The 24,246-nt window shown below is 40.0% G+C and overlaps 2 protein-coding genes across 5 annotated transcripts in view; both read left to right on the top strand.

The window, feature by feature from the left end:
* LOC103018062 (spindle and kinetochore-associated protein 2) overlaps positions 1-7,762 on the top strand; it is a 30,479-nt gene extending 22,717 nt beyond the window's left edge. Inside the window, exons 2-3 of the mRNA XM_007190347.2 lie at positions 1,799-1,975; positions 7,164-7,762. Coding sequence (XP_007190409.1) covers positions 1,799-1,975; positions 7,164-7,232 — 246 coding nt within the window. The 3' untranslated portion in view covers positions 7,233-7,762. The remainder of the gene's footprint in view (positions 1-1,798; positions 1,976-7,163) is intronic.
* A 3,762-nt stretch (positions 7,763-11,524) lies between these two features.
* TRIM37 (tripartite motif containing 37) overlaps positions 11,525-24,246 on the top strand; it is a 121,162-nt gene continuing 108,440 nt past the window's right edge. For 2 of the 4 annotated variants that reach the window (XM_057535974.1, XM_057535976.1), the window contains exons 1-2: positions 11,525-11,980; positions 13,727-13,828. In XM_057535974.1, the coding sequence (XP_057391957.1) occupies positions 11,960-11,980; positions 13,727-13,828 (123 nt within the window). In that variant the 5' untranslated portion in view covers positions 11,525-11,959. The remainder of the gene's footprint in view (positions 11,981-13,726; positions 13,829-24,246) is intronic. The other 2 variants (XM_057535973.1, XM_057535975.1) reach the window with 1 other exon arrangement.

A 24,246-nucleotide genomic window follows, 5' to 3' on the forward strand; every position in this document is an offset into this window, starting at 1 on the left:
ATTATTAAAAGGCCTAGGAAGTGTATTATTATAGGACTTAGAAGGTTGGTGGCAAATGGAGTGAGAAAAATGAAACTGGTTTTGAATCGCAACAGTCAAGAGAAGAGTTAATTTTCCCCTCAGTATAGGGAAAAATCTATATATATTTGAGGTCTGTATAGAGGGAGATATGAAAAGGTTATTGAAATATAGGAAATTTAAGGTTCTGGAGGATATGGGTAGGACACAACAATAATAGTGGTAGTGGGACTTCCCTGGTGGCGCAGTGGTTGAGAATCTGCCTGCCAATGCAGGGGACACGGGTTCAAGCCCTTGTCCGGGAAGATCCCACATGCCACGGAGCAACTAGGCGCATGCACCACAATTACTGAGCCTGCGCTCTAGAGCCTGAGAGCCACAACTACTGAGCCCGCATGCTGCAACTACTGAAGCCCGTGCCCCTACAGCCCATGCCTTGCAACAAGAGAAGCCACAGTAATGAGAAGCCTGCACACCGCAACCAAGAGTAGCCCCTGCTTGCTGCAACTAGAGAAAGCTCGCATGCAGCAAAGAAGACCATATGCAGCCAAAAATAAATAAATAAAATAAACAAATTTATTAAAAAAAAAATAGTGGTAGTGTTAGGGGCTAAGTAAGGATCAGAATGTCCGTAGTGTTTTCATTTTCAGGTGAAAAGGCAGGAGTAGAAACTCCTAGATGGTTTCTGTCTTCTCAGTAAAGTAGTTTGGGTGAGGTCTTTTGCCAAGAAGGGGTGGATGGGAACTGGAGGGAGTGGAGAAAGTTTGGAATAGCTAGTATTGGAGGGTTTGCTAAGAAACCACCAGGGAATGAAAAGAATTACCAAGTGGCAGAAAGCACCCAGTTGAAATGTCTTTTATGGAGTAGTGGTTATTTATATTCCAAAATGAATTTGAAAAACTAATGTAATTTATAAATATAGTTGCTTGAGTTGGCATGCATTTTGTATAGTGAGGTCAGTGAATTGGTGCTCATACATACTTTAGCCCCATGACAGTATATTTAAGAATTTCAGGACTTCCCTGGTGGCGCAGTAGTTAAGAATCTGCCTGCCAATGCAGGGGACACGGGTTCGAGCCCTGGTCCGGGAAGATCCCACATGCCACGGAGCAAATAAGCCCGTGCGCCACAACTACTGAGCCTGCACTCTAGAGACCGTGAGCCACAACTACTGAGCCAGCGCGCCTGGAGCCCGTGCTCTGCAACAAGAGAAGTCACCTCAACGAGAAACCCGCTCACGGCAACGAAGAGTAGCCCAGCTCTCCGCAACTAGAGAAAGCATGTGCGCAGCAATGAAGACCCAATGCAGCCAAAAATAAATAAATTAATTTGAAAAAAAAAAAAGAATTTCATCATAAGTGGTTTCAAGTTGTCTTATTCAACAAATCAAAATAGTTCCTTAAATCACCTTCTGTAAAATAACATTTAGAATTGTAGTTTAGAAGTATGGTGTAATTAATTATTGTGAGCAATACATCAAATATTACGTATCTAATGTGACCTTATTTGCTGTTTAATATGGCTGTTGTGTGTGTGTGTGTGTGTGAGTGCAGGGGAGGGGTTATTTCTGTGCCTAGGCTTTAAATTCCTTGAGAATAGGATGTAGGTCTTATACCTCTCTCTTTTTTCCTTCCTCCCATCCTCTGTCCCATAGTTGCATAATTAAATACAGTGTTCTATTAAATGGATGGTAGAATGTGCTGTATATATTTTAATTCTTAAAAGAAGCTTAATTTTTCCTTTCCAGGTTTAATATATATTAATTTTTTTCCTGATGTAGAAAAATCCTGTTACACTCTTAAAGGAATTGTCAGCAATAAAGTCTCGCTATCAAACTTTGCATGCACGCTTTAAACCAATTGCTGTCGAGCATAAAGAGACTAAGAGCCGCATTTGTGCTACTTTCAATAAGACTGTGACCTTGATACAAGAACTACAAAAGCAAACAGACCTGAAGGTAATGCTTTCAATTGACCAGTTGGATTTGTAGAATTTTAATTCTGAATTTCTCTTTGAAAGATAAATCCCCAGTAACTCTCATTTTGAAATTCAGCAGTTGGAACTGTTGATAGAAATGAGATTTTCCTGATTCCCTTAAGTATAATAGCTCTCATCTTCTTTATTTTATAAATTTAATTTATTTTTGGCTGTGTTGGGTCTTCTTTGCTGCATGCGGGCTTTCTCTGGTTGCGGCGAGCGGGGCTACTCTTCGTTGCGGTGCACAGGCTTCTTATTGCAGTGGCTTCTCTTGTTGCGGAGCACGGGCTCTAGGCATCCGGGCTTCAGTAGTTATGGCACGTGGGCTTAGTTGCTCCGCAGCATGTGGGATCTTCCCGGACCAGGGATTGAACCCGTGTCCCCTGCATTGGCAGCAGGGAAGTCTCCCTCCTTTTAGTTTAAAATGAGCAGGTGGACTTGACATGGTTAATGAAGAGGTATGCTGTCTTGGATTATGTAGCCATGGCAGAAGAGAAATCTTCCTAATACTTATTAAATCTACCAGTTCTGCTGGTTCCTGTAAGAACTAGTGAGACTGAGAAATCTAGAAAGCATCTATACCAGTGACTTTTTTTTTTTTTTTTAACTTTGGGTTTATTTATTTATTTATCGCTGCGTTGGGTCTTCGTTTCTGTGCAAGGGCTTTCTCTAGTTGCGGCAAGTGGGGGCCACTCTTCATCGCTGTGCGCGGGCCTCTCATTATCACGGCCTCTCTTGTTGCGGAGCACAGGCTCCAGACGCACAGGCTCAGTAATTGTGGCTCACGGGCCTAGTTGCTCCGCGGCATGTGGGATCTTCCCAGACCAGGGCTCGAACCCGTGTCCCCTGCATTGGCAGGCAGACTCTAAACCACTGCGCCACCAGGGAAGCCCCCAGTGACTTTTTTTAGTTCTCCTTTTCTTCAGTTGGGTTGGTGGGCTTGGGTAAGCCTGACCTTCATCCTCTTCCTCCATTCTGTACTCCCTTCTCATTTACTGTAAGAATCTCATTTAGTGTAATCCTCTATCACTGATGTGTAAAACTCTTTAGATATGTCGGAGTAGGAAAAAGAATATGAACTGCTGACCTAGGCACTAACATCTTGAACAGCCAATTGAAGAGTTTGGTCCCATTTTCGTTTACAATGCAAAGGTGAGGGCCTTTGAAAGAAAAGATAGCCTAATGTAGATGGAATCATAGAGTTGAATTTAATTATCTGGACAAAAGATGTCCAATAGGTTTTAATTTCTGGTGCTAACTCCAATCGGTTAACTGGTAATACCTGCTTAGAATGCTGTATTAAGGAGCTGTGTCTGGGCATGGCAAAAAAGCTATCTGCTGTGGCATGCTGCTAGGGGCAGCATACATGGTATTTATTTGCCAAGTCCGAACTAAATTATGGCTTAAGCTACTTGAATTATAGGCTTGTAGCAAGAGTAGATCTCAAAGGTTGATTACCCAGGTTAATTTGATAAAGAATTCTTTATGTTACCAATGGAGGAAAAGAGAACAGTGCCTGGGTAAAAATCGTAAAATGACACCTTAAATGTATGTGTTATGTCATGGAGAGATAAATTGTGGAAGAGGGGAGGGCAATTAAAAAGGGCACAGAGGGAACAGGGAGCAGGAATTTAAACAGTATGGGTGGCATCACCTGCTAATAAATAAAATGCAAAAAAGATGTATGTGATAACCTTTATAAATAAAATCAAGTCACATATTCTTCATTGTACATGTGATCAGAGCCTGACAACAGAAGCACATAAACTTGTTCTAAGGAAACAAATCTTGAAGAGAGACTAAGAGTAGTTCTGGATGTATATATCAACATATATGTATAGAAATCCATGAATTTATTGAAGCACGATAAATTGGGGTGAGTAAAGAGAAAAATGAAAGAGAAAAATGATTTTTTGAGTATTTACTAAAAATTGTCTCCATTAGATACAATAAATAGATGGCATATTTCTGAGATTAAAAAAGTGGTACAGAAAAGTAGTTATGATAGTGATAAGGGATGCCAAATCATTTAAATATCTATAAAAGTCTTCATTTAGTTAAAAGAAGTATCTGAAATGAGGAATAATTATATCAAAGGTAGGAAACTAAGGGTTTTCACTTTGGATCAGATGATGACAAATAAGGAGAAATGACTGAAAGGCAGGTTATAAACCTTGAAAAAGGAGATCATATTTTAGAATCAGTGATAGCCAAGTTGGAGAATGTTGGGTATAGTGGGTCTTGTACCCACTAGTTTAGAAATGAGATAGTAGTAGAAAGTTAAGAGAAAATTTTTATGATCAAAATGTGGAAGAAAAGGGAATGGCATCTATAGAGAGTTATATAACCAAAAATAGTTCTATGAGCCCAGAGTGTAAAGGACATGTAAAGGAATTTCAAGTACAAAAAGAGGCATATTAGACATACGGTCAGAACTGTGAGAATAGTTAAGAAAGCCAAAGGCTAGATTGAGCTGAGGATTCTGAAAACTTCTAAAATAACCAAAAGGGCTTTTAAAATTATTTTGGGAACATGAAGAACAAGAAAGGGATGTCTACTTAGGGCAAATGGTCCTTTGTTCATAAACAACAGAAAGCAAACAAAGTAAAACGGTTCAGTTATTATCTTGCTATGATTTTTATCAAGTTGAGTGGTTTTTCATTTGTAAGGATAGAAAATGTATATTTGAATTGATAATACTTAAAAAAAACTTGAATTGGTAATATTAAAAAATAAATAGGGAGATAAGAACAGAAAAGGAGGTGGAAGGAAGGGAATACATATTAATTTCCTGATCTTTTTAGTTGCTGTTGAGACACTGAGGTTTAAATACAGTTACTTGTAAAGGTGAACATCAGAAGAAAAAAAAAGGACTAAACTTGTTCCAAATAGAAAATAGCAAAACAACCCCTCCCAAACAAAAGTATAGCAATAAATAGAAAATTAAAAAGGCATTAAAGATAGAATGGAAAAAAAAAGATAGAATGTATGGTATCCCATCGGTGCTCTGAAACATTTGTATTAAAGAAGAAAATTTTCTACACATCTTAGACTAGTTAACTCGTGGAAAAACTCTTTGAAGTTTTATTTTATAAACAGATGGTCTGAAATCTCTTGAATTTCAGAGATAACAATGAGAAACATGGATTCATGCAGAACAAAGTCTTGCCAGAATAATACCATTTCCTGTTTTTGAGACAGAAGAGGGAAATTCTGTTACTATTTGGGCTCCGGTAAGGCCTATAATTGTTTTTCATTTATCCATGTGAACATTTTGGGCAAATGTTGGCTTGATAAATGAAACCAGGTGGGGTGTCCAATGGCCTCATGTGGCTATATAAATTAAAATTAAAAGTAATTAAATAAAATTAAAAGTTCAGTCCTTCATCTACTGATTGGACAGTGCAGATACAGAATATTTCCAGCATCACAGAAAGTTCTATTGGACAGCGTTGCCCTAGAGATTCTGATTCTGTAGGTATGAGGTGTTCCAGATTTGGCAGTCTCTCTAGAGATGACCTATATAGTTAAGCAGATTTGTAACTATTTGAGTGATTCTTCAGGTCCTACCTCCTATTATTTCCTCATTAACCCTATGTTTCAGCTAGCCTGTTTGTTGGTGCTCTGTGAAAGCCCCTTACAACTTGCCTTCGGCTTCTCTTATTTGTTTTTTGTTTTTTAATATATAAATTTATTTACTTATTTATTTTTGGCTGCGTTGGGTCTTTGTTGCTGAGCGTGGGCTTTCTCTAGTTGCGGCGAGCAGGGGCTACTCTTCGTTGCGGTGCGCAGACTTCTCACTGCGGTGGCTTCTCTTGCTGCAGAGGGCGGGCTTCAGTAGTTGTGGCTTGTGGGCTCGGTAGTTGTGGCTCGCGGGCTCTAGAGCGCAGGCTCAGTAGTTGTGGCGCATGGGCTTAGTTGCTCTGCGGCATGTAGAAATCTTCCCAGACCAGGGCTTGAACCCGTGTCCCCTGAATTGGCAGGCAGATTCTCAACCACTGTGCCACCAGGGAAGTCCCCTTCCCTTTGCTTTTGCTGCTCCTACCTGCTTTTGTGAATTCTGTTCACTGGTTGTTTTCTCAGCATCTGTTCTCTCTTCCTGCCTAAAAGATTACTGACTCTCTTGAGATGTGTGCCATTCCTCAGACTCAGGCCTGAGGTAAAGTTGCTGCTATCCTCAGCTTCAGGGGTGTGCCTGATTTGCAAGGGGAATGGATTTTCCTTTAACTAACATTGGTTCAGAAATAGGTTTGTAACCCAAATGACATATGAGGAGGGAAAGTCTGAAAGTAGGAAATTAGGAAGAGTTTCCTCACTGCTGAGAGACCCCTGGGAAGAGAAAGCTTTACTTCTTCTAAACATTGTGCACAGATGTGATACCTAGCACTGCTAGAGCCACTTTCCTGTCAGCTTGAGGATAAAGCCACCATCAAGGATATCAGAGCTGTTAGATGGAAAAAACGGAGTCCTTACATTGTTGAGCATAAACCAGCCCTGAAACCTGCTCTTCTTCTGTATTTATTGTGCAATGATAATACATTTTCTTATTTATCCATTTTCAAATGTGTCTCTATTACTTGCAGATAAAAGCATATTAATTATCCTTCAAAATTTAACCCAAATCTCTACTTCTGAAGAAACTTCCAGACTATTTTTGTTCCCACTTCTTTTTCAAAATACTTTTAGAATATGGTGTTCAAATGTGACTTCCTTGGTTCTGTTAAATTACTGTCCTTAAATTGTTTGATTTCTTGGTCTTGTTTCTTCAATTTAATTGCAAGTTCTTTGGAAACTCAAACATCAAAGTAGCTTGTATATAGATAGCCAATATGTATTTTTTCCTTGCCTTCCTAAATTTGTGATTACATACATAGTATGAACTTATGGAAACATTTATTGGTGTAACAAAGCAGAAGTTAATTTAGCAGTGTTTAAAGATGTTTTTAAATTTTTTAAAAATTTATTTTATTGAAGTATAGTTAATTTACAATTTGTTAATTTCTGCTATTCAGCATAGTGATTCAGTTATATACATATATACATTCTTTTTCATATTCTTTTCCATTATGATTTATCACAGGATATTGAATATAGTTCCCTGTGGTATACAGTAGGACCTTGTCGTTTTAAGGGTTTTTGAAATAAAGATTTTGTCATTTGTTTTGTAGCTCTTACCACTGACTGAAGAAGAGAAAACTGCGGCAGAGCAATTAAGAGCTCACATGTCAGACTTATGATGAAGAAATGGACTTGCAAAAGGGAACTCTAATGGGGAAGAGATCAATTCCAGAGAGATTTAGGAAGCTGTCTTGTTAGCATTTGATGACTGTTGGTGGCGGGATGACAAAGGAGATTTGGCTTGGGTTACTGGATAGTGATGCCTTCCACAAGAGAGGGGAATACAAGAAGGGCAGATATTGTACTCATAATGTTCAGCCAAAGGGATGGAATGGAAATAAAGAGTTTTAAAAAAATATATGCAGGGGGCTTCCCTGGTGGCGCAGTGGTTGAGAATCTGCCTGCTAATGCAGGGGACACGGGTTCGAGCCCTGGTCTGGGAAGACCCCACATGCCGCGGAGCAACTAGGCCCGTGAGCCACAACTACTGAGCCTGCGCGTCTGGAGCCTGTGCTCCGCAACAAGAGAGGCCGTGACAGTGAGATGCCCGCGCACCGCGATGAAGAGTGGCCCCCGCTTGCCGCAACTAGAGAAAGCCCTCGCACAGAAACGAAGACCCAACACAGCCAAAAAAAAAAAAAAATATATATATATATATATATATGCATATACACTTAGTCTTGTAATTTCAGGCAAGTAAGTCTCAACACCATTTTGTATCTGTTTTGTATAATCAGGATAACACAGATGTCCTGGCCTATTGTAAAAGAAAATTATTGAAAATTGAAAATTCTGATTGCAGATGTGGTCACATTATTGGTGAGACTGCTAATGTGTGACTTAACAGTCTCCCATAAAACCTAACTTAGTAATAAGCTGGCTTTTCTGTGACAGCCTCACTTTTATTTTTGTCCTATTCCTTCTTCCTGCTAATGTTGAGCAGCCTGAGCTCTGCTTTCAAACGCTGTTTTAGATTGTCCCTGTTATACTTCAATACTACCTTTGTTCTCCTCTGGTCTATATTACTGTAGTTGTTCATTCTACTGTATATGAAAGCTAAGAAACTGAAATGAGAGGGTCACTGGCAACCGCTACTTGCCAGTTTGTTTTGTGTGTGTATGCGCACGCATCAACTTCCCTATTTATTAAAAAAAAGAAAAAAACTAATGGCAAGTAAATATGAAAGTAAATCATGGTATATCTATACAACAGAAGGTCAAGTTACCAGTAAATTATTACTGTTAATGTTCTGGGAAATGCTAAAGCTATGCTAAATAGGTAAGAGGAGAAGCAGATATTGTAGCTTTGTCGTAAAGATTGGGCTTTGGACTCATACCGGAGATGTAAACACAGGTTTTAAATTCTAGCTGTATGACCCTGAGCAAACCACTTGACTTGTGTGTGTCAGGATGGCTGGAAGCACAATAAGATGGTAAAGTATTAGGGTTTGATATTTAGTAATCCTTCAATAAATATTTCTATATATGTCATAAAAACAAGGCATTGAAAGATTAGGAAAAGTGTATCAAATGTTAGTTTTACAGGTTATAGAATTATACTTTAATTTTAAAAGAATTTTTTCTGTTATGTTATTAACAAACTTATAATAGCTGACAGACAGGGTTGGAAGAGTAGCTTCAGTTAAAATTGTCTTGTCTCCAGGCTCACTGAATGGATACATAAACAAGACCCATGTATATGCTGTCTACAAGAGACCCACTTCAGACCTAGGGACACATACAGACTGAAAGTGAGGGGATGGAAAAAGATATTCCATACAAATGAAAATCAAAAGAAAGCTGGAGTAGCAATACTCATATAAAAAAAAAAATCGTCTTGTCTCTTCTGAATATCTGGAGAACAGAAAGTAGCTCCCCCCCTTTTAAATTACAGATAAATAAGTCACACCTTAGTAACATATTATTTTTCTTCAGTACTCAGGCAGTTAATATTGAGGAAGTTCCTGTCATGGTATGGCTCTGGGATGTGATGGTGATGGTGGGATTGAAAAATGGTGGTATCATGAAGAGGTCTTAACAAGTTACTGGTGTTAAAGGGTTTTGCTTTCAATCAGAAAAAAAACTAGAAAAAAAACTGTTTTTCCTCTATGACTTCCTTCACAAGTTACCTTCTAAATGTTGGTTCTTCCCCTCATCCCTCTTAAAATTGCTCTTGTTTATATATTCATTTATTTCCCAAGGTTCATTTATTGCCTTTTGGGGAATGATTCCCAAGTATAACTTATTTCACTAGACCTAGATCCAAATTTCCAATAAAAACCTCTACCTGAATATTCAAATTGAGCATGTCCAGAATATTTAACTGATTTTCTTATTTTGTTAACAGCAACTGTTCTGTTAGCTGGAATTAAAGTTTGCATTCCTTTATCTTCTTAGTTAATAAAATCTATAATTCTATAATCTATAATTCTTTGAAATGTTTGTTGTATCCAACCTTCACTTTACCTTCACTCTTACTACCTAATTTAGACCTTTTTTATTTCTCATCTGGATAATTGTTTTCTCCTATGTGACTACTAGTGTTTTTATGTCTTAAGTTGTGATACAAATTAATTTTAATTAGGTTGTATTTTAAATACAACTTTAATTTTGAGAAATTAAAAAAATATAAGTATGCTTATTCTCCCAAATAACTGCAACTTTTTCAGATGTTTCTACATGTATACAAATTAAAAAACATTTTAAACAAAAATAGGCTGATACCATACACTGTAGTGCAGCTGCGCCCTTTTTTTTTATCTTAAATATATTTTTGGTATCTTCGTGTCATTCTTTTGAACAGCTGTATATATGAATTTACCATAATTTTTACCAGTTCCTCTTTTATAGGCATTTAAGCTGTGTAATACACAAGTTAGGAGATTCGGAGGGTGGGTAAAGGAGGACGGCAAGGTCAGCCTTTTCTTAAGGAATTCTAATAGAGCACGACAGGTTTCTCAACGACACACAGCAGTTTAGCATCCTGCCAACTAAATTCTTTTTTTCCTTACGTTAGCCAGAATCTGACTTAGTGCTTGCAAGCAATGACCCCTAATTTGTTGTACAGGTTTTCTAATTTTCCACTGTTATGAACTATTGCAATGAATCTTTAAACATTTTGGGGCTCTTGGGCAAATATATCTATTAGTACAAGAACCTATTTTAATATTTATCATACATTGTAATTTTTCCTATTTGCTTTCTGCTGTGCTGGGTTGCAAAGACCGCTTCTCATTACCCTTTGAATCCCAAGTAGTATAGTACCGTGTTTCACAAGTAACTTTTTAAATTGGGGTAAAATTCACATACCATAAAATTAACCATTTGCCGTTATTAAAATGTACAACTGAGGGCATTTTAGTATAAAAGATGTGCACTGTCACCTCTATGTAGTTCCAAGACCATAATTTTTGCTGAAAGAATTTTTTCAGGCACAATTCTTCCGAAATTATATCTTTGTCCATGGCTCATGTAGTTTAAAAAAATTGTTATGCCCACTACTTATAAGAAAGTCCAAATGCTTTGATATTTAAGAAATTCTTCCTAGATAATTGTTGATTCTCTTCAGGTGCATTCAATTTCGGTTAAGTGTAACAGTTGTTTGCAATAAACTGGAAAGGAAAAATTAAACTCAAATTAAGAATTTGATGTACGTCCTTTGCCTCACACCTTCAATTTCTGCAATCTTTAAACATTTCTTACACTAGAAAACTGTAGAAAGCAGACGCCAATATGGGAAAGCTGAATACAGCTGATACTCCTGCACTTTCCACAGTCTCACGGCGACAGCTCACCTCAAGCTCCAAGCAATGCAGGGCGAGTGTGGTTGGGTGTGGGTCTGACGTCTACACTGTCCGTGGTCCCATCCTCCCACTCCCGACTCTGAAATTACCGCTCTAGGCTTCACAATCTGGAGCTTTGCTTCAGTACGTGGGGCGGAAGTCTTAAAAACCTGAGAATCTGGGCTTGCTCCCCGAGAAAGAAGCACTAGCCACGAATCCTCTGCACCACAGTTTCTCAAGGTGCGGGCCACAAGTCACCTGCAGCCAAATCACCGAGAGAATTTGTTGAAAACGATGATTTCGTGGAGCCCCACCCTAGAATCACGGAGTCCGAATACCTAGGGGTGTGGCTCCGGAGTCTGCATTTGCCACAAACCCTCCAGGTGGCTCCAGCCTTTGGCGCGCAAAAGTTTGAGACGGGTGGACCGCCGCCCCTCCCCTGAGGGGGACGGGGCGTGGTCAAGCGCCGCGCCCTCCTCCGCCTGCGCTAACACGGGCCGAAGGCACGCAACCCTGCAGCAGCCAGCGGCCAAATCTCGTGTGCTCCCCTGCACCGCGGGAACTAGGCGCCCGCCGCTGGTCCGCTCCCTTAGTGCTGCGGCCTGCGCGCATGCGTGCACGCGGGCCGCGCCTTTTCTCACACCGCACCTTCCGCTACCCTGGTTACCGTTGGTGTTTGCGAATTCCCTGCGGCAACTTCGTCGCGGAAGACCAGCGCCGCCGGGCTCCAGCTGCGGTTTGATAGGCGCGCGCCTGCGTCACGTGGGCAAGGCTCCTACTCGGTCGCTGGCGGGCCGCTCAGCCGGGAGGAAAGAAGCTCGTGGCCACCGCTCACGCTCCCACTGCGCCCTAGGGCTGGCGCGCGGATAAAAATGGCGAAGTGGGGGTAGCTGGCGCCGAACCTGAAGCGATGGGGCGCGCAGGTGGGGCGGTGGTCGGAGACCCCTAATGTAGGCACCCGGCTGTTCTCCGCGGCGATTTGAGTTGGTGACCTCAGGCCGGCGCCTAACAGGTCAGACCACGGAATCCGCGGGTCGCGGAGCGCCCCGCCGAGAGCCGGAGGCAATGGATGAACAGAGCGTGGAGGTGAGGGGGCTTGAGGAGGGTGGTGCTTAGTCTCCCTCGCCACCTGCTGAGCGTTCTTTATTCGAGGCGCTTTGCCCTAGTCCACCCTCTCGTAGGGCGCCTTGCCCTAGTCCCCGCACCCCGCCGCTGCCTTTGTGGAGGGGGCTGGCCCAGGGCGGAGGACGCCTTGCTTGTTCTGCAGCCCTCCGGCTACCCTGTGCTCTGACCGTTCCCGCAATCAGGTGGTGCGTATTCTGGCGTTTTCAGGATGCCTTGGCACCGGTACTCATCCCCACAGGGTTTCTGCAAACTACAGCCTGTTCAGAGGAGAACTGCAGATTCTTCAGATGGACGTGCGCTGCGACTCGCCACCAGTTATTACGAGTTTTTGCGCGGATCCAAATCTCCCTCCGAATTGATAATCATTCCCTCCCAGCGGTACATTTTGTAGACATCTGCCCTTCCTAGGTTGAATGAGGATAATCTTACTATCCTGTTTGACTGTAGTTTTCCAGAGCAACTTATTCTTTTTATATATGACTCTTGTAAACGATGATTTCAAACGTTTGGGGTATTTACGTTAAGGCTAGGAACTTAAAAAAGATTGCTTATTGGACATAATTGTATAATAATTGTCAAGACTTGAACCTTGCAGTTACTAAAATACTAAATCCTTGATAAGGAACAACTATATTACGTGGGCACTCCACTTGAAACTAGTTCATCCAATGGTCGTATTGTCCCCCGCCGTAGCCCCATCCCCCAGCGTCTGCATCTCACAGATTCTTTCTGGTCCTGCAGAGTCATGGTTAGACTCATGAGTAATTTTCTCCTTAATTCCTCATGTAAAAGTATTATAAAAGTTTTGTAACCTTACCTTGGTTTTAGAAGAGTTTAATTCCTCTGGAATGGAGTAAAAATAAATGTGAGTACTGTAAAAATAAACTTAAAATATATAATAACCTACATTTAATTATATCTGTTTTCTTGTCAGATACTTCCTAAATGGATTCATCTGAGGCTGGCAAAGATAATACTGCTTCTTCTGTTTACGTTTTTTTTTTTTTCCCAAAGCCTTCATAGAGCTACCACCAAAATTCTCCATACAGACAGAATTTCAGGCTCAAATAAGTAGCTAGTTGGTTGCAGCAGCATGGCAGAAATTCAGAGCAGAAATTCAGATTTCTGGATTCTGAATTACATTGTTTCTTGATCAAAGTATGCTGCCATTAATGTATCTTTTTATACTTAAATTATAAAAGCAATCCATCCCCCTTGGGGAAATTGCAGAAAAAGTCACAAGTTCATAGTGTTCATACAGTCATAGTTTGCCTTTTTTTTCCTTACTGTTATACATCATAAGGGGTTTTTTTGATCATTAAACAATTCAAAAATATTTCTGTGACTATCATAGTCTGTGTTAACTCCTGTAACTTAATATTTTGACATTTGGGCTATAGCCAGATTCTTGCCATTATAATTGATGTTTCCGTGAAAATATTTATGCATGTCTATGTTTGCATTCCATATTCTTTTCTTAGACTAGAACCACTGTGAAGCTTAGAAAAAAGGAAGCATTTTTTCCCAGGAGATGTTCTGAGGTACCCTGGACCTTGACTAACCAAGTCCTGATATGGAATATAGTTAAAACTGGGATGTTATCAACCCAAAATAAATGTAATTGTCAGGTGAATTATTGCAAGCATGCTTTTTACTCATGATTCAGTCACGTAATCTGGTGAACCTTATATCTTTTATTATTTTCAGAGCATTGCTGAGGTTTTCCGATGTTTCATTTGTATGGAGAAATTGCGGGATGCACGCCTGTGTCCTCATTGCTCCAAGCTTTGTTGTTTCAGCTGTATCAGGGTAAGTTGTATCTTTTTTTACATACATTTAGTATATATAGGGTGTATTGTGAAAACCATTTTCTTTATCTTGTTTTAATTTTACATTTTATGCCCTTTTAAAAATGTCTTAAATGATTGTTTCTTAATAGGGAGACCATCAATGTATATTGTTTAGTACTATGGAGATGAATAATCATCAAGTCATAATTGCCATGAAGTGTCTGGAAACCAAAGCCCAGTGTAATTTTAGTATATTTACATTATTAAATCACTGCACATTTAACAAGTACTTACGAAGTGCTTACCTGCGTTGTGTTTGGGGTTGAGGATACTTAGATAAGTGATGGAAGTGCCTGCCCTGCAGGAGCTTAAATCTAATTGAGAGAATGGACTCTGTGTTTATATTGAAGAATGTGTAGTGTCATAAAGAGGCACTCAAAAAGTGCTATGAGACTCAGGAGGGAGAGTTTATACTTGTTTGATGGGTAAGATAGAGAAAAAGCTAGTAATGGGTTAAAAGGCACATAATAAAATCATATAATCTTATAGTTAAAAGAGACCTTAAAGACGAATATAATCCAGTGGCTTTAAAAATTGAATGTAGGTGACCCCCAGAAACAAAATTATGAGGAAGCTTAAGATGTAAAACAGAAGAGCTTATTTTGGTTGTGTGTGGGGATTCGGTCGCACATCTGCAGGCCATAGTTGAAAACTGCCTGGCCCACGTGACTCTTAGTCAATTATTTCCTTTATTGAGAAAGTCAAAGTCATCTAACACGCTCATCATCTCAAAATTTCTCTGTGGTTCCTTATTCCTGCCTGAGGAAGATAAATATCCCTCTGTCAAGAGTAATATCTGTAACACTTAAATCGTTTGCTTCCAGTCACACATTTAGCAAATGATGGAGCTGGATTTGAACCCAGGAAGCCTGGGTCAAGAGTCTGTGTTCTTTGGCACTACATGTCTACAGAGGGCCTAAGTTACATACCATGCTGATTCTCCCACTCATAAACTGAGAGACTTGATCTTCTTAGTGTTGTTTTCTCAAACAATAGAATGTGAATAACAAGATCTTTCTCACAGGATGGTTGTGGCGTTAAATGAGATAAGCTAAAAGGTAATTTAGAAACTGAAATGTAGTTAAGACTTCACCTTCCAATGCAGGCGGTGGGAGGTTTGATCCCCGGTTGGGGAGCTAAGATCCCACATGCCTCTCCACCAAAAAACCAAAACATAAAACAGAAGTAATATTGTTACAGATTCAATAAAGACTTTAAAAATGGCCCACATCGCGACTTCACTGGTGGCACAGTGGTTAGCAATCCGCATGCCAATGCAGGGGACACGGGTTCGAGCCCTGGTCCGGGATGATCCCACATGCCATGGAACAGTGAAGCCCTTGCGCCACAGATACTGAGCCTGTGCTCTAGAGCCCGCGAGCCACAACTACTGAAGCCTGCGTGCTTGGAGCCCATGCTCCGCAATGGGAGAGGCCACCGCAGTGAGAAGCCCACGCACCATAGTGAAGAGCAGCCCCCACTAGCCGCAGCTAGGGAGGGCCTGTGCGCAGCAACGAAGACCCAATGCAGCCAAAAATAAAAATTAAAAAAAAGAAAAAAAGGTCCACATCAAAAAAAAAAAAAGGCTGATGGTGGACACTTGTTTAAAAAAAAAACTAAAATGTACTCTTCATTTGTAAGGTGTTGTATTATTCTATTGTAAAAATAGCAACTCATACATATCATTATGTTTTATAAATGGTAAAGCTGAATGAAGCTAGAGAAATTAAGTAATTGGCCTCTATCACTGTAGTTAATTTATTGGTAGAGTAGATCTGGACTCAGCTCTTTTGATGAAGGTTCAGCATACATATGATCTCTGGTTATTACCTTATACCTCACTGATTCTTTTTTTTTTTAAGTTTTTTTTTTTTTTTGACATGGACCATTTTTAAAGTCTTTTTTGAATTTGTTACAATATTGCTTCTGTTTTCTATGTTTTGGTTTTTTGGCCCTGAGGCATGTGGGATCTTAACTTCTGGACCAGGGATCAAACCCACACCCCCTGCATTGGAAAGCGAAGTCTTAACCACTGGACTGCCAGGGAAGTCCACTCATTGATTCTTCATTTCTTCACTTTTCCTCTTCCTCCTCCTGTTCCTTACAAGTATTTATTTCTTATATATTGCGCTGGCATTCTCTATTATGAAGTTTCTGGGAAATTTTTTTCTACTTTGAGAAATTTGATTTACTTTTGCAGGTTTAACTATCATCTGTGTGCATGGCTCCTAAATCTATTCCTTCAGCATTGACCTGTAAATGTCTTATCTGATTGTCCTTCCAGCATCTTGAACTTTGTTCTAGATCAAATTCTTCCTATTATTTTCTCAAATTGACTCTTTTTGAATTCTTTTTTTTTGTTTGTTCTTTTCTACTAATCAAACTTGAAACCTCTGATACCAATAATTTTTAAGTCTTGTCAGTTATCTCCTAGTGTCATTTATATCTGTCCTACCTTTCCATTCTTATTATTACCATCCTAATAGAGAAATACAGACATCTATTACCTCATGCTTAGATAATTATAGTTACTATCTAACTGATCTCTCTGTCTTGAGTCTTTTCTTCTCTCGTCCATTTTTTATCCTGCTGCCGTATTGATATTTTCCAGTAATGTCATTCTTTTTTCCTCCCAGAAGCCTCAGAGATTTATTGCCTGAAGGATAAAGTCCAAGAACATTAGCCTTATATTCAGACCATCTGAATAATCTGGTTCTAACCTTTCTTTTTCAGAGTTGTTTTGGTTCCTGAATTCACCATTCATTTGTTCGTTCATTGAACAAATATTAATTGTGGACTTGGAGTTAAGCAAGTTTTTTTTTTTTTTTTAAAGAGGAAATTGACAGTAACACAATCATAGTGGGGGACTTTAAATATATTTATTTATTTATTTATTTTGGCTGTGTTGGGTCTTCGTTTCTGTGCGAGGGCTTTCTCCAGTTGCGGCGAGCGGGGGCCACTCTTCATCGCGGTGCGCGGGGCTCTCACTGTCGCGGCCTCTCCCATTGCAGAGCACAGGCTCCAGACGCGCAGGCTCAGTAGTTGTGGCTCACGGGCCTAGCTGCTCTGCGGCATGTGGGATCTTCCCGGACCAGGACACGAACCCGTGTCCCCTGCATTGGCAGGCGGACTCCCAACCACTGCGCCACCAGGGAAGCCCAAGCACTGACTTCTTAAGGAATTGACTTGTTTTCTAGTTGGGATATAGGCAAAAAAGTAAATAGCTATATGTTAGATATTCTTCATAGCATAAAGAAAAATGAAACTGGTTGAGGTTATAGAGTAGGGACTTTGAGAGGTAACTGGCAGGTTGGTAGCTATTTTAGATAGAATAGTCTGGGAAGGTCTCTCTGAGTAGATGACATTAGAGCAGAGACCAGGATGAGAGTGATGGGAATATGTAGGGAAAGAAAGTCCCAGGCAGAGAAATCAGAAGGGGCAAACGCCCTGAGAAAGAAATATGTTTAGTGTGTTGAGAAATACCAGAGAAGCAGTGTGGTTAGAGCAAAGTGGACAGAGGGAGAGAGGGAAAGGAAATGAGTTTGAAGATGTAGCTAGAGGCCTTGGTAAAGACCTTGGATTTTATTTTAAGTGTGCTGCTAGCCATTGAAAGCTTTTGAGTGATTTGAAGTAATTAATGTTTTGAAAGCTATCACTCTGGCTACTGTGTGGAAAGAGGACTGTAGGCAGATGGAGGGACAGTGAGGAGAGCAGTTAGGATGTGCTTTATTAGTGAAAGATGGATGGTGGTTTAGACCAGAATGGTAACAGTGAAGGTGGTGAAAAATAGGGCAGTTTTGGATATGTTTTGAAGGTAGAATCAATGGATTTTCATACAGATGGGATGTGAGGAAAGTTTTTTACAGCATCTGGGTGAATGAAAGGTTTCCCATTCTTAAATAGAAAAAACTGAGAGAAGAACAGATTTGGGTAGGTAATAGATGTAAAAGTTTTTTGTTTTTTTTTTACTTTTAAATTACGTTTTACTTAGTAACTACAGAAAACCATTGTTTTTGCTAGTGAGAGCAATATGATTTTTTATTATTAATTAATTTATTATTGGCTGCATTGGGTCTTCGTTGCTGCGCGTGGGCTTTCTTTAGTTGTGATCGGGGGCTACTCTTTGTTGTGGCGTGCTGGTTTCTCATTGCGGTGACTTCTCTTGTTGCGGAGCACGGGCTCTAGGCACGAGGGCTTCATTAGTGGCTTGCGGGCTCAGTAGTTGTGGCACACGGGCTTAGTTGCTCTGCAGCATGTGGGATCTTCCTGGACCAGGGCTCAAACCCGTGTCCCCTGCATTGGCAGGCAGATTCTTAACCACTGCCCCACCAGGGAAGCCCGAGGTATGATTAAATATAGTTCTTTCTTTTTAAAAAAAAAAAAAAAAAAAAAATTTGTGACTGTGATACTCCAGTTCAAAATTTTGGACTAGTTCACTTTATTACAATACTTGTAATTTTTAAAATCTTAAAAAAATTTAGATATAATTCACATAACATAAAATTCACCCTTTTAATGTATAGTTTTCTTTTTTACTATGTAAAGTTTGAGATGTTTATTATACATCTAATTGGAGAGGTTGACAGTTGGAAATATGAACCTGGATTTGAGGAAGGGGAATGAACCTGGATTTGAGGAAGGGGACGTTAGAGAGATTGAATAATTAGCATATAGATAGTATTTAAAGCCAGGGGACTAGATGAGACCATCAGATTACCTCCTGTGGGAAGAGATTTTTAAGTCTGAACTCTGGGTCACTCAATGTTTAGATGTTAGGAGAAGGATTCAGCAGAGGATAATAAGAAGGAGCCAGGAGTGAGGCATCACAGAATTCAACTGAAAAACATGTTTCAAAAAGGAGTAGTTTAGGGCTTCCCTGGTGGCGCAGTGGTTAAGAATCTGCCTGCCTATGAAAGGGACACGGGTTCGATCCCTGGCCCGGGAAGATCCCACATGCCACGGAGCAGCTAAGCCTGTGTGCCACAACTACTGAGCCTGCGCTCTAGAGCCCGCGAGCCACAACTACTGAAGCCCGCGTGCCTAGAGTCCTCAACAAGAGAAGCCACCGCAATGAGAAGCTCGTGTACCACAACGAAGAGTAGTCCCCGCTCGCTGCAGCTAGAGAAAGCCCACACACAGCAACGAAGACCCAACACAGCCATAAATAAATAAGTAAATAAAATAAAAAACTAAAAAAAAAAAAGGAGTCGTTCAGCTGTGTCATATGGTTCTAGCCTGGGAATTGACCATTGGATCTGATTTTTTTTTTTTCCTTTTTTTTTTTTTGGCTGTGCTACGCAGCACGCGGGATCTTAGTTCCCCGATCAGGAAGTGCGGTGTCTTAACTACTGCACCACCAGGGAAATCCCTTGGATTTGAGAATATGTAGGTTATTGGTGACCCTGATAAGTAGTTTCAGTGGAACAGTGGGGGCAAAAACTTGATGTCAGAGAGTGGGAGGAGAATGAGACAGCAAGTATAAAAACTGTCACAGAATCTTGTTGTAAAGGGGAGAAACAAGGTAGTGGGTTGAAGGGGGATGTTGAGAGTCATCTTTTAGGAGAAGGTTTATATCTCCCTGGGACTGAACCAGTAGAGAATAACTGATGCTAGAGAGACGAGGGGTAATTACAGGAGCAAAGTCCTTGAGACGCTGAGCACTCCACACAACCACATTGTAATATTGTTTATTTGAATGCTTTCCCTTCTCTTCCATCTCATCTCTGTTCATTTGTCCACAGAAATTGAACTATCCTTGACAGTCCAGATACTTGTGTCATTTTAACAAACTAAGGCCCAGACTCATGAATAGATTTGTCCAAAGTCACCTAGTAGTTGGTGACAGACCAAGACTAAACTTATCCCCAGGCCAGCACTCTACCCGCGACTCCCTGATGCCTCCACAGGCGTACCCAAAAGCAGGAACATTGGCTGTGTTTTCAGGCCAGGTCTTCATTTATCTAGCTACACTCAGCTGATTTTCTCTCAGTATCTGTTCCTGTTTTGTATTTTTTCCCGTTATTTTGCCCACATCTTTCTCATCCAGTTTTTTCTTACCCCCTGTTGATTTTTAGTATTGGTAGCAATTTGCCAATAATTATTGACTTTGTTTTTATTTTTTCAGCCTTTTAAAATTAGGTATATTTGACATATAATAAACTGCACATATTTAAAGTACACAGTTTGATAAGTTTTGACAAATGTATACACTTGAAAAACCATCCCTACAGTCAAGATAATGAACATATCTCCAATCTCCAAAAGTTTCTTTGTGCCTCTTGATAGTCCCTACCTCCTCTTGTCTTGTTCTCAAGCAACCAGTGATCTGCTTTCTATTACTATAGATAAGTTTGCATTTTCTAGAATTTTATACAAATGGAATCTTACAATATGTACTCTTAACGGTCTGGCTTTTTTCACTCAGCAAAATTATTTTGAGATTCATCTTTGTTGTTGTATCAATAGTATTCCCTTTTAAAATAGTACAGATGAACCGGTTTACAGGGCAGAAATAGAGACACAGACGTAGAGAACAAACGTATGGACACTAAGGGGGGAAAGTGGCAGGGTGGGGGTGGTGATGTGATGAATTGGGAGATTGGGATTGACATGTATATACCAATATGTATAAAATAGATAGCTAATAAGAACCTGCTGTATAAAAAAATAAATAAAATTTTTTAAAAAAGTATTTCTTTTTATTGCTGCATTCCGTTGTATGCATATGCTGTAATTTGTTTATCCATTCACCTGCTGATGGACATACAGGTTGCTTCTAGTTTTGGGCATTTACAAAGAAAACTGCTATGAATGTTTGTATACAAGTCTTTCAGTGGACTTAAGCTTTCATTTCTCTTGGGTAAATAGGAGTGGAATGGCTATATCATATCGTAGGTGTATGTTTAACTGCTTAACAAATTGTCAAACTGTTTTCTAAAATAATTGTATCATTTTACATTCTCAACAGCAGTGTATGAGAGTTCCGATTCTTCCATGTTAATGCCAACACTTGGTATTGGTATGTTCAGTCTTGAATTTTAGCCATTCTCATAGGTATGTAGTAGTACATACTTCTCCCTTAAGATCGGGAAAAAGACAAGGATGTGTACTTTTATTACTTTGGTCCATTACCCTCCCCCAACCCCTGGCAACCACTATTCCTTCTTCTCTATGAATTTGACTACCTCGTATAAATGGAATCATAGAATATTTGTCCCTATCTGTTTATTTCTGGGCTCTCTATTCTATTTCATTGTCCTTATGCCAGTACCAAACTGTTTTAATTTACTGTAACTTTGTAGTAAACTTTGAAATCAGGAAATATGAGTCCTCTAACTTTGTGACAAGGTTTCAGTCTTTCATCATTGAGTATGATGTTTGCTGTGGGTTTTTTATGTATGGACTTTTATCAAGTTGAGGAAGTTCCCTTCTTTTCCTGTTTCTTGAGTGCTTTTATCATGAAAGGATATTAGATTTTGTCAGATGCCTTTTCTTTATCCATTGAGATGATCATGTGGGTTTTTCCTTCATTTTCTTAATGTGATTGGTGTATTATATTGAATGATTTTTGTAGGTTGAACTATCCTTGTATCCCAGGAACAAATCCCACTTGGTCAAGGTGTATACTCTTTTTGAATTTGGTTTGCTAGGTTTTTGTTGAGGATTTCCCTTGAACAACTTTGCAGAGTAGGAATGCTGATTCTCTTGTTGCATATGAGGAAACTTGAGATCAGTCACATGTCTGGTGTCGCATAGTAAGTGCCAGAGCTAGGAATAAGACTCAGGTTTGAATAATGTCTCAAGCTTGTGATTCTTCCATTTAATGAAGGAGAGAAATTAATTCTTGTTTTTTAAAATTTATTTATTTAATTTATTTATCTTTGGCTGTGTTGGGTCTTCTTTGCTGCGCGTGGGCTTTCTCTAGTTGCAGCGAGCCGGGGCTACTCTTTTTTTTTTTTTTTTCTTCTGTCTTTTTTTTTTTTTTTTTAACTTTATTTATTTATTTATTTATTTATTTATTTATTTATGGCTGTGTTGGGTCTTCGTTTCTGTGCGAGGGCTTTCTCTAATTGCGGCAAGTGGGGGCCACTCTTCATCGCGGTGCGCGGGCCTCTCACTATCGGCGGCCTCTCTTGTTGCAGAGCACAGGCTCCAGACGCACAGGCTCAGTAATTGTGGCTCACGGGCTTAGTTGCTCCGCGGCATGTGGGATCTTCCCAGACCAGGGCTCGAACCCGTGTCCCCTGCATTGGCAGGCAGATTCTCAACCACTGCGCCACCAGGGAAGCCCCGGGGCTACTCTTTGTTGCTGTGCACAGGCTTCTCATTGCAGTGGCTTCTCTTGTTGCGAAGCACGGGCTCTAGGCACGCGGGCTCAGTAGTTGTGGCTCGTGGGCTCTAGAGCACAGGCTCAGTAGTTGTGGTGCATGGGCTTAGTTGCCCCGTGGCATGTGGGATCTTCCCAGACCAGGGCTAGAACCTGTGTCGCCTGCACTGGCAGGCGGATTCTTAACCACTACGCCACTGGGGAAGCCCGAGAAGTTAATTCTTAAATTGAATGTGGGGGAATTGCTACAAAGGTGTTTCTTTAATATTACTTGAGTACAAATATTGTATCACTGGTTCTTACCTTTGGTTTTGGTTTGGTAGAAACATTGTTTTTCCTCAAAGTATTAAAATTGCCATATTTGTTTTGTGATTAAATGAGATTATAGAATACAAGGTAAAAATGCCACAAATAATAAGAGAAGGGAAAGATCACTAGCCTAGGATAGGCAGGAAAGTATTATGGACATAATCAGTGGGCTTTCCCATGGGACAAAACGTGGATAGAGGGACAGTATAAGCAAATACACAAATAGGATGCCAAGAGTGGTATATATTATAGCAATAAGCCTGTTTTGACTGGAAGGGAGGGGCGTAATAAAAAATACAGACTGGGTCATTCCTTACCATGGTCCCAACCTTTATAGAGCTTTTAGTTTAGTAGGGCAGGGGAGACAAACAAATAAGTCAGTATACCAAGTGTTATAGGTACAATGAAAGGGGAAGTATAGGTTACTGTGGTAAAGCATGACAATGGTATTTAAATAGTCTATAGACAGGGAGCTTTCTGGAGGAAGTGACATATAATCTGAAATCTAAAGGGTGAGCCAGAATAACCTAGTTAAAGAGAGGTGTTGAATATCCTGGGCAGAGAGGGGAAACATATTTAAAGACTTAATCTTGCTGGATCCCCTAGGGTGAGGTAGAAGATGAGGCTAGAGAGGTGTAGGCTGAGACCAGCCCTGGAGGAGTGTTATGACTTTAGCAGAGCATTGTTTGAGGGAAAGAAACCTGACCTAAATCTTGCTTTGCTCAGGGACCAAAGAAATGATGTTCAAGGTTGTTAAGAATGGAATCCTTGGGGCTTCCCTGGTGGCGCAGTGGTTGAGAATCTGCCTGCTAATGCAGGGGACACGGGTTCGAGCCCTGGTCTGGGAAGATCCCACATGCCACGGAGCAGCTGGGCCCGTGAGCCACAATTGCTGAGCCTGCGCGTCTGGAGCCTGTGCCCCGCGACGGGAGGGGCCGCGATAGAGAAAGGCCCGCGCACCGCGATGAAGAGCGGTCCCCGCACCGCGATGAAGAGTGGCCCCCGCTTGCCGCAACTGGAGAAAGCCCTCGCACGAACCGAAGACCCAGCGCAGCCAAAAAATGAATAAATAAATAAATAAATAAATAAGAAAATCCTTTAAAAAAAAAAAAAAAAGAATGGAATCCTTTTACATCTATTTTTTTTCTTACAGCTTTATTTTCTGTGCTATGAAGTACACTTCCCCCTATTTAATCTTCTATTGTTCTTTAAGGATTCCTTGGGAATTTTATTTCTGAGTTAATTATTTGACTTTAGGTAAAAGCTTAGGTTCTTTCATAGAAATAGGAAGGGATAAACAGAAATAACAGATATTGAGAGTACATAGCTATTGGATTATATATTTATTTACCTCAAAACCTGTTTACCAGACAATTAAAATATTTAACCATGGAGCTATTGTTTTTGGAAAGGTATTAGCATCTCCTTTGTATATGGTGTAAAACTGCTCCCTATCCAATAATAACGAAAATGGTTAAATTAATAGAATTTGAGGTTTAGTAGAGATATTATTCTCTTGTAAAACTTTTTATAATTATGAGGAAACCAGGTTATGTAGATGTTTAAATGACTGAACTGTAGAACTCATTTAAGACAAAGTTTTGCTGTATTGCTTATTTATGTTTTTCTGTCTAATTTATATAGCCATAATGTATATACCTTACAATTAGATTGCTTTTCAAAAAGGAATTTAGTAGTACCTTAAAATTCCTCAGAGATTTTATGGTGGGTTAGAAGTAAAT

Source organism: Balaenoptera acutorostrata, chromosome 20, assembly GCF_949987535.1.
Source record: "Balaenoptera acutorostrata chromosome 20, mBalAcu1.1, whole genome shotgun sequence".
Lineage (NCBI taxonomy): Eukaryota > Metazoa > Chordata > Mammalia > Artiodactyla > Balaenopteridae > Balaenoptera > Balaenoptera acutorostrata.